The sequence below is a fragment of the Petromyzon marinus genome, chromosome 22 (assembly GCF_048934315.1).
Source record: "Petromyzon marinus isolate PM22_M1 ecotype Great Lakes invasive population chromosome 22, UKy_Petmar_22M1.pri1.0, whole genome shotgun sequence".
NCBI lineage: Eukaryota > Metazoa > Chordata > Hyperoartia > Petromyzontiformes > Petromyzontidae > Petromyzon > Petromyzon marinus.
The window spans coordinates 19,785,980-19,799,581 of record NC_133688.1 but is presented as its reverse complement, the minus strand read 5'-3'; the positions used below and the strand labels follow the sequence as shown (position 1 = coordinate 19,799,581).

The following is a 13,602-nucleotide window of genomic DNA, read 5'->3' as shown; positions in this document are numbered from 1 at the left end:
ATCTCATAGAGTCCCTGGCACGTAATAATATGCTACACAGTGGCAGTGTGGGTCGCAAAATGCCGAATTTATTACTAATAAACCCCAATGATCCGATCGAAATTAGGGATTTTGCTTTTGCCAGTGGACACGAGCCAGCAGCCAGGACATCCACAGCAAACCCCCACCTCCGTGTGCCCCTGGCTCTGGCGAGTCTGTCTGGCTCTCCTGGGCAAGCGAGTCTCAACTACCTCTAGGAGTGCGAGCTCCGTCCGTCTCTGCGCATAGCTATCCGATGTAGTTCCACCATTCCTACTTATTTAACCAGGAGAGAGCGACACTCAGCCGTAAGACCCGTTTTCACGAGGCTCTTGCACTGTTTTCTATGTTAAATTTGAAAATGGTTTCAGCGCAAATTCATATGTGACGGGTGTCTCTGTTGTACAAAGCCTCTTTCGAAAGATGAGCTGGCTCTGGTTTACGACGGTCCAAATTTACGACAGTTATATAATGCCACCACGGATCGATTTAAGACGCAGATTCTCGACTTACGACGTATCTTCCGACACGACTCCGGTCCGGTTTCTGATGTCACTCGGCGTGGAGGTTTTGTTATTCTCGATTTTCTGTAGATTTTATTAACTTATTAAATCCTGATAAATATCGCCGGTAAAAGGAAACCACCAGCAAGTGACGTTTCTACCGTTGTCTATGACGAAAATAGGGGCTCGATTTACGACGTCGTAAAAATCGGTGACCGCATATATTTATTTAATGTCCCTGTGATGCCACCTCGTGGCCAGGTGCATCATCGCTCAGGGGCTGGACATCCAGCCCTTCCCGCCGGCCAAGCGCAAGGGGGGCGATCGCGAGCAAGCGGCGCGCACGGAGCCCCCGCGGAGGGAGAGCGTCGAGCAGCCGCAGCAGCAGCACTCGTCGACGGAGGAGAGCGACGAGGAGGAGGAAGACGAGGACGTTGACGTCGACGATGATGATGATGATGGCGACGGTGACAGAGACGAAGCCGCGGCAAGCAGTGGAAAAACAGGTGCCTCTGATGCCCATCGAGGCACTCATCATCGCGACCATCCACTCACTACGGGATGAAAGCCTCCCCATGTCGTCACGTTCACCGTAACCATCATCGTCAGCAGCTACGATCTAACTCCGCTGCTGGATTGGATGACGTCCCCCCCCCCTCCGCCTAAGCCGTCACACTCGTTATCGTGAACATCGTAGACACTCAGCGTCTTCGTCGTTAGCCGTGATCTGTCGACTGTTGGGTTAAACTTTACTCCTGGCCGATCCACATTAATCATGATTGTTGACACTCATTCTCATCATCATCATCAGCTCTGATGTATCCACTGTTGGATGAAGGCCTCTTCCAAGCCGTCACACGAATCATGCTGCTATAATTCAACCCAACAATTATACACAATTTCGATATCAAATACCCGATACCAACCGAGTTAAGTGTCCCGGGCTACCATCCTCGTTATCGTTATTGAAATGAAAACTATCTAGACCCATCAGCCCAAACCGTGAGGGATGATGGCATTGGAGATGGGAGGCCTTCATCCAGCAGTGGATAAGATCATGGCTCATGATGACAAAAGTGTATTTTGATCGCGATCATAGTTACTTATTGATAAATCTTTGTTTTTAATACATACTGACTACCTCACTACCCAGAGCTTGATCACAACCGTGTCGGCGACCTGGAATATTATTTTTGTTCTGGCACACCACATTCCGTATACCTCACGCTAGGGGGCTGGGGCCAAGAGTCACCTAACACCTACTCCAGCCTACCAACGACACGGGAAACTGAGCCCTGTTATCCGCCCGTCTTATAGTGTTTTCCCCGACCTCAAATCCTTTCTTCCGATCAGCACCGAATGAATACATGGAGGATTTTGAAGAGGAGGAGGAGGAGCTCGAAGAGGAGATGGAGGAGCGGCAGCAGAAGGTGAAGGAGGAGGACACGGGCGAGGTGGTGGAGAAATGCCCGGGATCCGGCGGCGAAGGCGGCGTTGTCGAGACGGACGACGAGCCGCGAGGTTTCGACGACGGTGCCGGAGAAGTTACCGAGGAATCCGATTGCGGCTCCGACGTGGAGGGGGGCTCCGCGACTGTGGGCAGTGCCAATCGCGGTGAGCGGCTCGGCGATGATGGCACGGGGTCGGGGATGGCGCTAGCGGACGGGCCAAGGGGCCCAACGATCGCGTGTGGCCGGTCGGGCCCCTGTGGGCCTGCGGACCGATGGCCCAGGAACGTGCACCGGGTCTCGGCTGCTTCTCAGAGGCTTCCCTACGCTCTCGATCTGGTCACATGGATCAACTGTAGGACATTCCGTTCAGCAGTTCACTTGCCTTGTGTTGGTGAATTGCAATCCCAGCCATCCACAAAGCCACCCACACACCAAACCACCCACCCACTTAAGCCACCCACCCACCTACCAAGCCACCCACCCATCCAACAAGCCACCGACCCACCAAGCCATCCACCCACTCACCGAGCCACCCACCCATCCACCCGGCCTCACCTCTAAAGTGCTCGATCACAGGCCACGTGCATAGTCACCACCGCTCGGGCTCAATTCAGTTACATCACTGCTGTCTGCTGTTGTACCGCAGAGACGAACGTGAGGAGCTCTCCGGCGCACAGCAGTGAAAATGTCGGAGAGGATGAGGAGGAAGCAGATGAGAAGAGGAACAATGAGGAGGAGTCGGATGAGGAGAAGCAAGGAGAGATACCGGACGACGACTGGGACAGAGAGACACCATCACCGCTGTGCAGCTACATGGAAGAGGAGGAGCGAGACGATGAAGGCGACGTCACGACCCGGGGGGGGAGCTCCCACTCCGCTCGTTCCGAAGAAAACGTCGGCAGGGAGGGGCGAGGGACCGTCGCTTCCGATGAAGAATCGGGACACGGCAGCGACGCGACGGAGGTTGACGCGGCGGCGGGACAGGATGAAGAGGAGGAATGGGACGAAGCAATAGGCGATGGTGACGGGAGCATCCCTGCAGCGGCGGCGGTGGTAGTTGGAGACGATGCGAGCAGCGGTGAGAACCGTCGGTCAGATTCCGCAGACAATGTGGGAGATGGAAAGCGGAAAACGGCTTCCATTTCAGGGGTCATCAGCAATAGCGGGCGACGTCCGAACAGCTGCTGGGTTTCCCCCTTTGTCAGCCTGCACTGGCGAAGTACGCTCAAACAATCCATATTCGTCTCGTGGAGGACCTTCAGCCAGCGGTGACGTGAGCGAGCTGTTTCAGGGCTGAACGTTTGCCTATCCACCATATTAAATGTTAAGCAACGGGGGTGGGCTTGGCAGGAAAAGTTTATAGACTATTGGAGCAAGTGCTGTTAGCGAGCACCTATGGAGGCTGACATGGCACAAGAGGGAGTGGGTGGCATGCACAACAACCGACCGCTGTTTTCTCCGTAGTGGTGATGTTTACACACCACACTACTAAGTCACATAAGGCTGAGACGACAGAGGAGGCCCAGGACTGGTTAAAATATTCGGCACTGTTATTGGCCGTGAACAGGAATCGAACTCGGAGCATTGCAGCACTCACTGCTGCACTACCACACCCCACACACACACAAACATAAACACACGGATCTCAGAAGTAATTATGCGTAACCTCCTTCTGCGGCCGACCCCTGCAACCTCTGCGACCCCCCCCCCCCTGACCTGCAGGAGCCCTCACAAGCGTGGCTCGCCGCATCTCGGCGGCGCTGAGCCACACGGAGCGGCGGGCCGCCTCCGAGCCGGAGCTGAGCAGCGACTCTTCGAACTCCGAGGATGAGGATTCGGCGGTGACGCCAGTGGCGGCCATACTGGACAGCGGTGGCAGTCATAACGGTAAAATTTGGGGGGCGGGGGGGGGATTTGAGCTTCGTGGTTCGAGGGTGGCGTCTGCCCCAGTTCGAGATGTTGACTACCTTGCCTGGTATACAGGAGGTCGTGGGTTCGTTCCCAACCCTGACGCCTGCTGTTGTATATTTGGAGTTTGCATGCTCTCTCCGTGGTCGTGTGGATTTGTGTCCGGGTGCTCCTCCGGTTTCCCCCTCCACATTTAGCATCAACATGCGTTTAGAGTATTTGGCCTGCAATAAATTTCCACGCGATGAGTGAGCCATTTCGTTGGACTATCATTTGTGGCCAGGTCACTTCTGAAAAATAAATTATATAGCTCAGTGGGCCTTACCTGGTAAAATAAAATAAAATTGTTTAGTTTGGTTTTATTTGAGTTTAATCCTGCGGTAGGTATTGATCGTGCAATGTTGTGCTCTGTCTGCTTCATGACAAACGTTAAAAGACCCCACGATGTAGTTTGGAAAAAAATCCGGCCATCGTGTGCCCGAGTTACGGGGGTTTAAATTTACCAGATTAGATGTTTATGAAGGGTAAAGGTGCAGCCCTGCAATTGCTCGCTCATGCCACTTGTGGGCAGAGGGAAACTCCATTCGATTGAGCTCCAGAGGGACCCTCCGTAGAAGGTGTTTTACCTACTAATCAACGCTCGTTCAGATAATCTTGGAAGAAGTGGGAGTCCCCGCACTTTACCCTGGCAAATTCCTGAACCGGGAAGGCCGTGCACTGCAACATCGCCTCCTGCTGGCGGACGAATGCTCACCCTCTGGCTGGTGCTGCAGAATCCCCCCCCCCCACCCACCCTTGTGCCACACGCTTGGGAACATTTTCACCGTGCGCATTCATTTATGTTTGTTTGTCGCAGATGCGATTGGACCAGACGGAAAGACCGACGCTGAAGCCGATGACAATGTCGAGGAAAGTGGGGACCACGAAGCGGCAGTGAAAGATTCGGACGCCGAAGACGTTGCCTCTGAATGGGAAGCGGAAACGTCCGCTCGCGGTCGGGAGGTAGCCACTGTTGCCACTGAAGACGACTCTCCAGCGACCAAAGGAATGAAAAACGACGACAATCAAGGTGCTAATGATGTGACCAACGAAGGTGAAGTGTCTCAGCGGACACCGGGAGATGAGCGAGAAGCTCTAGTGGAGACATCAGATGTCATGGATGCAGGAGGATTGGGAGTCACAGACGCAGATCTAAAGGAGGACACAAAGGCCCAGGATGGAGCTCCGGCAGAGGCTGAGGACAGAGCTCCATCACAGGAAGCACAGGTTCAAGATGGAGGTCCAGAGGGAAAAGCAGAGGTCGAAAATAATTTTTTAGATGAAGCAGAGGCCCAGGATGGAGCTGTAGTAGAAGAAGCAGAGGCCCAGGATGGAGCTGCAGTGGAGAAAGCAGAGGCCCAGGATAGAGCTGCAGAAGAAGCAGAGGCCCAGGATGGCGCTGCAGTCGAGGAAGCAGAGGCCCAGGATAGAGCTGCAGTAGAAGAAGCAGAGGTCCAGGATGGAGCTGTAGTAGAAGAAGCAGAGGCCCAGGATGGAGCTGCAGTAGAAGAAACAGAGGCCCAGGATGGGGCTGCAGTAGAAGAAGCAGAGGCACAGGATGGAGCCGTAGTAGAAGAAGCAGAGGCACAGGATGGAGCTGTAGTAGAAGAAGCAGAGGCACAGGATGGAGCTCCAGTCGAGGAAGCAGAGGCCCAGGATGGAGCTGCAGTAGGAGAAGCAGAGGCCCAGGATGGAGATGCAGTAGAAGAAGCAGATGCCCAAGGTGGAGCTCCAATAGAAGAAGCTGAGGCACAGGATGGAGCTCTAGGAGAGGAAGCAGATACACAGGATGGAGCTCCAACTGAGGCATCAGAGGCCCAGAGTGGACCTCCAACAGAGGAAACTGAGACCCATGACAAAGCACGAGTAGAGGAAGCAAAGGCCAAGCATGGGGTTCCAACTGATACATTCGAGGTCCAGGATGGAGCTCCAACAGAAGAAGCAGAGGCTCAGAGTGGAGCTCCATCAGCGGAAGCAGAGGACAAGGATAGGGCTTCATCAAAAAAAGCAGAGGCCCAGGACAGAGCTTCATCAGAGGAAGCAGAGGCACAAGATGGAGCTCCAGTAGAAGAAGCAGAGGTCCGGGATGGAGCTCCATCAGATGAAATAAAGTCTCAGAGTGGAGTTGAAACAGAGGAAACAGAGGTCCAGTGTGAAGCTCCATCAGCGGAAGTGGAGGCCCAGGATGAAACTTCAGCAGAGAAACATGAAAATACTATTTCAGACAAAGCAATGGATGGTGATATTAAGCATGAAGCTCATGGTGTCCAGTGGCCAGGAGAAGAAGCCCCGCAGGCAGACAATGGGTTTCAAGATAAAGATCCGATTGAGGCAGTGGCAAATATTGAAAATGGAGTGACCGGCAAGGCGCATGCTGAAGATTTGGTGGCAGCACAAGAAGACGAGAACAAAGTCGAAGGTGAAGCTGCAGGGTGTGCGACGGACACTCTTTTTCAACAACAACAAGAAGGACTCAATAGTGTCCAGGACAGTGCTGATGAGCATGTGGAGGCCTTGGAATTGGCCGATGAAATAAATACGGATGAGTCTCCAGCAGAGGTAGGGCTAGACACCCATGATGAGTCTCCATGTAACGGACCAGGTGACCACGAAGGAACTGCGGAACAAGAACAGAGGGAAGATCAGAATCCTGAGACCGAGCCTAATAGCGAGGAGTTGGAGAGAGATGAAAAGAAGCCACCCAAGTTGTGGAAAAAGTTGAGCCAGCGAGTGCTGAGTTTCAACGAACATCAAAACGGAGAAGCGGCGATGGATGAACGAGGAGATCAGAAACCTGACCCTGACAAACAGGCCAAGGTCCAGGGTGATGTCGACACAAAGGAAATCGAAGTTGCTGCAGAGAAGGTCGAATCAGCGCAAGATAAAACACCGGCGGACAAATCCGGAGATGTTTTGAGAGGAATCGTCAGGAACGAGGCAGCGGAAGAGAACACCGAGCCTGGTGATGCACGTCCGGACGATGGAGACCACGCCAGAGCAGACGAAGAATCGGATGGATGCGTGGTTAAGTCTGAGGTGTCGCAGCAAGCGGCTGAGGCTCAGCAAAATGATCTGGGGGATGCGGTTGAACCTGGTGACACTTTGCAAGCGGACGAGAACACCGATGTACGCGGCGCGTCTCGAACGGGGCCCAGCGACAACGACGTCGGCGACGCGGGCCCAGAGGATGGCACGAAGCGCAGCAGCGGATCAACAGCCGAGGATCTCGACGGCCAAGGGCGTCCTCGCAACGAGGTGGGCGACGGTCGCGAAGGAGGAACCGAGAAGAGCAACGCGGCTTCTGGAAATGGGCAAGGCGACGGTGAAGCCGACGGGAATAAAAAGCCTCGGCTCTGGAAGCAGCTGAGCAAGCGGGTCCTGAGCTGGTCGGAGCAGCAGAATGAATCTTCCCCGACGGAGGAGGCAGAAATGGGAGGCAAGAGAGAGGAGGGACCTCACGGCGGCGCTGAGACCCACGGCGGAGCGGACAATCACGGTGGAGAGCTCCAGTGTGGAGTTTCGACGGAGGAAGCAGTGGTTCACCAGGGATCTTGTCGCGAGCGCGAGCAGCGTTCCAGGGAAGAGGCTGGTAGAGGTGGGGACGTCAAAGCCCCCACTGGAGACACGGAGACGGGAGAGGACGAGACCTTGTCGGGCGAGGCGGGCGACAGCAATGGCGGGAATTTGGACCTCGTGGCGTCCGATGATAAACCGGCAGAGTCAGAGGATAATCCAGCAACTGAGCAAAAGCTGAGGGGTGGATTGACCCGCTGTACTAGCGGCTGTGAGATCATCTGCTCATGCAGGACTGGTAAAGACGAGTAGCTCAGACAAGCGTTCAGCAATAAGGTGACGATTAATGCGGTGGATCAAATCGCGAGTGCTGTTGTGTGTGTGGATGTCTGGGACAGCGGAGAGTCTTGAACACCACGTGATATTGTGGAGGGGTGCACATTCCCACAGCCTCAATGTAAAACTCCGCGAGTGGGATGAGACCGTCAAGAGCCGACTTTGGAGGCCATGAGGCATCAACTCCTCAACGGCCGCAATGATCTTGAAGAAGGCAGAAATTGGCGGCGAGGTGCGATGGCATCAGTCGCATTAACTCTTCAATTGATCTTGAGTGTATTTACAGCCACTCAATGAAGCTGCATCTAAGCGGGCGTACATGCGAGTTGGGGGGACGACGCCACTGATGTTGCTAAGGGGGACACGGCCCCCTACACTCCCCCCTACCTCCCCTGCCACCCCGGAGAAATGATCACTTGGTGCGGGAACTTGCTGAATGTGTTGTTAGAATCTTGGGAGGACGTTTGACCTCGGCAGCTCAACGTTGACGCAGATCAACTGTGCCCATGGTGTGTGTGTGTTACAGGCGTTTGAAACAATCGGAGAGAGCGGTGTAACAATAGGAGTCGTTAATCAAGAGGTCAGAAAGAGATGCGGCCGGGTAGCTCAAGGGGTCAAATCACTGAGCCGGTGCTGCTGAGATCCTGGATTTGAATCTTGGCTTCCGCTGACTGACGGTGACTAAAGTGTGTAGTGAGTCGATGGCATCAGCCAGATCTCTCTTTCTGTCTCCCTGTATCGGTGCTGTGATTGTGTCTGTCTTGCTGTGTCTCTTTCTCTTTGTATCTGTCTCTCAATATCGCTGTATATCTACATGTATATGTGTCCTTCTTGTTGGGCGTGAATGTATCCGCCATCTGTGTGTGTATGTCTTCTCTGTTTCTGTCTCTCTGCATCTCTATTTCTGTGTCCATCTCTCTTTATTAATTGCTATGTCTGTGTCTCCGCGTCTATCTCTGCACATACTTCCATGCCTCTATCGGTGTATCTATCCTTGTCTCTGCATCCAGGGCAACATCTTCTCATTGTCAGCACAGCTGAGACAGCTGTTTCTCAGATCAGCTTTAGAACTTCCAAGTTTTTTCTGCCTGGTTCCACCCCACATTAAATGCCGTGACACGCTAGGGAAATATCGTCTGTCAGTGGCTGCATATTGAGGAGGCGACAAAGTCCATCTCGGTATTTTTATCCTCAGCGTGCAGGTGAATTCATCGAGTCGCCACTCTAATATGCTGGCAGTGGCTTCATCATAAGCACTCTCTCACATAGAGACCCATAGACTCTCTCACATAGAGACCCATAGACTCTCTCACATAGAGACCCATAGACTCTCTCACATAGAGACCCATAGACTCGCTCACAGACCCATAGACTCTCTCACATAGAGACCCATAGACTCTCTCACATAGAGACCCATAGACTCTCTCACATAGAGACCCATAGACTCTCTCACATAGAGACCCATAGACTCGCTCACAGACCCATAGACTCACGGAGAAACCCACAGACTCGCGGAGAAACCCATAGATTCACATTGAGGTCCACTGAGACAATGGAATATACTGGCAGTGGCTTCATCATAAGTGCTTTCCCACATACAGACCCATATATACAGTCCCATAGACTTATATAGATACCCATAGACTTACATAGAGACCTGGGGGTTATTTAGCCAAACTTCATCGCGCTGATCACCACCAGTTAATGAAGGTGGGGAGCATAGAGGTTCGAGAATAGTACAGTACAGCAATGTACGCTGCTGCACTGCCCTCTGCTGGCAACGTCGCCCTGTCCGCAACCTATAACACCTGTGTATGGCACAGCAGTCGCCCATCCAAGCACGATGTGGGCTCCACCCCGCTCATCTCTTTCCTAGGTCTGGCGAGATGGAGCACATTCCGGGCGATTTGACCACATGGGCTGAACACTTTGGGTCTCCCCCCCCTTGCCCCCGGTTATTTGTACCTGCACGCCTCACGTGACATGACAGGCGAAGAGGAGGAGGAGGTGGTGGTGGTGGAGTGAGATTCCCTTCTCAACCGGGAGTCAGAGCCCCACCACCTGCGCTGCTTAGCACGGTTGGCTACGCGCGGTGCGAAAGAAGTTAAACATACGTACAACTACATTGATTGCTTCCAGGATTGTGTCGTCGTCGTCGACGTGACTGTTGACTCTACTTGAAGTGAGCGAGTCGCGCCGAATAGACGCGACTTGGACAGCGAGCTACTGCTGCTACTGCTGCTGCTACTGTTGCTGCTGTTGCTGCTGCTGTTGCTGCTGCTGCTGTTGCGTATACGACAATGAATGCCCGCGGTTTCCAGGGTCTCCCCCAGCCCTCAATGGCCAAGTTCGCCTTTCCGTGCTCGCCAATTTCCGGGGCGAATACGAATTAAGTTGTGACACGCTGCGCGAGCCTGATGATTGCTAAAACGGTGCGTTCTGTGTGCGCTGACACAGCCGGATTTAAATGCGCGTGCTTGTTGCATCCCACAGGAAGCAAACACTTTTGCGTGCGAGTCACAATTTGTGTTTTCGTTAAGCCACTTGCTGATTCTGGCCTAAATGTTTGTGGTGAAGCCCTCCACTACCCAACAGAGCCAAATAAATCGCGTTGTCTCGCGCACAAGCGTTTCAATGCGCCAAATATTGAGTCAGCTCACCGGCAAGTTGAAAAAAAAACAATTTGTCGCGGCTAACTTTAGCAATTGGATAGCAATCAGGAGAGCACGTGGCCCAACATACTATTTAATTTTGAAACGTTGGCTGCGAAAACCTACGTGCTAAAAACTGTCTTGTGCACGTGCTATGTTTCACGTGACACAAAGAACGCCAATTTATGTTAACTTGGAACAAGCTCAACACAATCGTCAATAACACTGTGGCCTTAAAATAAAACTAAATGTCAAAAGCGACGTTCCGGGAAAACACACAGAGATGAGTGGATAATAATCGCGATATACTGCACTTATCTACACCATGGGTGCCTGATAAGAATTATATTTTAAGAGATATTCTCTGATGACCATGTTTCAAATTGGAATGTTTGAATCTCGAGATGTCTCGCGCGCGTGTATGCGCAAGCGGGACGCGTTTAGCAATCATCAGGCGCATGCGGCGCGTAACGTCTTCGTTTGTGTGCCGACGAACGTGGCGGAGACGCGGACCGTGTGGGTGGGCTGCTATGACCCGGGTGTCGGGGGGGGGGGGGCCCGAAACAAACGGCGTGATGTGTGCAGCGCGAGACACGCTGGGTTGACGGTGGCACTGTGGAGCGCGTCGAGGGCGTCTCTGGGCGCGCGGGGAGTATTTGCTCAATGGCTTTGACTGTACCGTGAACGTGTGAACGTGTCCGTGCGTATTCACGACTCCGCAACCGTCACTTGCAGAGCCGTGCCGAGGGTCCCCGCGGCGAGCGACCGCACCGGGGCCCCGCGCTTTGCAGCTGGGGGGGTGGGGGGTGGCGGGCTCGCTTGGACGTCACGGTGTGATAGGTGATACTCCCCGTTGAGTTTGAAGGCGTCGAAGGGCCCCACATCCCCCTACCCCGCTATGGACGGCCCTGCATCCTTGACATCCTCAGAGACGGTGGCTTAGCGTGGTGGGCGCGGGGCACGGGTGCAGGTGCAAGGAATCGAGTGGGGCTGCCCCAACTCCCCACTTGCTGCCTAATCCCGCCCTGCCTCCTCGGAGCGCCGTGCCCCCCGGGTGCAGTTGCACCGCCTGCGCACTACCCACAGCTACGCCACCGTTTATAGGCACCAAATAGGAATTGGTTATTGACTTGAGAAATATTGCATTTGATTTAAAATTATTGTTATTATTACTGCTACTACTACTACTACTATTGATGTGTTGTTATTCTTATACGGTAATGTATTTATCCAGAAAAGGTCTAAATACGGTGTTCCCTGCAGCATTTGGGAAGTTTGATGAATTCCGTTGTAATGAGAATGTTATTTATCAGTTGCGCAGATTAATATAATTACTGATACTGTCAAATTATTATTGATTCATATTAATAGTGAATCTATTAGCTACAAGTATATAATTAAGCACACTATATGAACATATAATGACAAGAACAAAATATGACGTCATACAATTTCGGGAACAAAAGTTTTGCTGGCTGGCTGTCTGGCTGGAGGGAGGGACGGAAGGTAACGTCCAAAAGACGTGGGGGCTGCTTGTACAATACAAATATTCTCATGAAGTTGAACGTGATTTACAGTCCATAGTTACTCCACTGTTGGATGAACGTTTGACCACACCTCACCATGCTGATCAGTGCGGGTTGATGAAGGCAGGGGGTGGAGGCAGGGGTGAGGATCCGACCGCCCCCAGTTCAGATATCAACTCTCCACTGATGTTCGCCATGGCCGGAGATTGAACTAGGTTCGCCGGTTTCGTAGCGCTGTGTGCTAACCACTACGACATCGCTCCCCCTTAAACACCGATAATACCGTAGCACACAGCAACAATGCTCTGACATTTGCATTGCTAATCTGAGCGCCTTATTAAAAGACTATAATAGCAATCATCCTCAGCTATGATCTATCCACTGCTGGATGGAGGCCTTTCCGTAGCGACGCTAATGCCTAACGCGGTCCTGCGATGTAGCAATCCCCGCTGGTGGTTGCTGTGATTAGATTGGACATCGTATCTAGGTAAACTGTGTTTGTGTTTTTGTTTCGGCACCAACAGCAATAGAGACCCATGACCTTGTCAACATGTGTGTGGACAAAGGAAAGCACAATCTAGCTCCCCTTGAACAGGGCGCGAGAGCGGAGACAGGGATGCGAGATGAATCCCCGTGCAATAATTGGGTGTGATTTGAGAGCCGGCGTCCACGGCTGTGTGTGTGTGTGGGGGGGAGCGGTGGCGCAGTGGTTAGCGCACTGCACTACGAACCCGGTGACCCGAGTTTGATCGATTCTCGCTCATGCCCAACATCGGTGATGAATATCTGAACCGGTCCTGGGCCTCCGCTAAGTCGACTCAGCGTCCAATGAGTAGTTGGTACGATGTGTAGTAAACATCAGCACTGGGGAGACAAAGGCAGCCGGTTGTTGTGCAAGTCACTCACTCCCTCTTGTGCCGTGTCGGCCTTCATAGGTGCTCGCTAACAGCACTTGGCCCAAAAGTCTGTTAAGGCTATATTGGGGATCTTTGTATTTTTAGGGAGCGGTGACGTTGTGTGTTAGCACATTACACTACGAACCCGGCCACCAGAGTTCGATTGATTCCCATTCACGACCAACAACAGTGGCTGCGAATATATTTGAACCGGTCCCGGGCCTACCCCCCTCCCCCTAGGTCGACTCAACCTTAACAACGAGTCATCTGGTGGTGCGGTGTGCATTAAACATCAGCACTGGGGAGACAAAGGGGGCCGAGCGTGGGGTGTTGGCCGCACCTCCCGTTCGTGCGCCGATTTTCATAGGGTGCTCGCAAACGGTACTTGCCCCAACAGTATGTTTAAGGCTATACGGGGCCTCTTTATCTTTGTGAAGAGGTTGTTGGCCTCCAACTGTCAAAGGTGATTTCCTCAAAGGGCCCTCCCTGTGTGTGGCATTCCTCCCCAACAGAGGCATTTATATTTACATAAACTAAACATTCCACGCAAACTCATCATCAGCTTGCTACCATCCTCATTCTGTCCCACGTGGTTTTTCGAGGATTAATGCACACGGTGTGTGTTCATTGTGAGAAAGATAATGATGACAATTATAATAATTTGAAACATATTTTAAACGTGGATGAAAATGCATTTTCTGTTGTAAGTGTATACTGTATGTGATTTTGGATAAAAACAAAATAAAGATATTGGGAGCATA

General features: G+C 52.5%; 1 protein-coding gene across 2 annotated transcripts in view; it reads left to right on the top strand.

Annotated features, from left to right (window-relative positions):
- Nucleotides 1-13,602, top strand: part of LOC116945077 (uncharacterized) — a 44,088-nt gene extending 30,486 nt beyond the window's left edge. For both annotated transcript variants that reach the window (XM_076068830.1, XM_076068829.1), the window contains exons 10-14: nucleotides 783-1,027; nucleotides 1,875-2,135; nucleotides 2,619-3,050; nucleotides 3,695-3,859; nucleotides 4,737-13,602. In XM_076068830.1, the coding sequence (XP_075924945.1) occupies nucleotides 783-1,027; nucleotides 1,875-2,135; nucleotides 2,619-3,050; nucleotides 3,695-3,859; nucleotides 4,737-7,744 (4,111 nt within the window). In that variant the 3' untranslated portion in view covers nucleotides 7,745-13,602. The remainder of the gene's footprint in view (nucleotides 1-782; nucleotides 1,028-1,874; nucleotides 2,136-2,618; nucleotides 3,051-3,694; nucleotides 3,860-4,736) is intronic.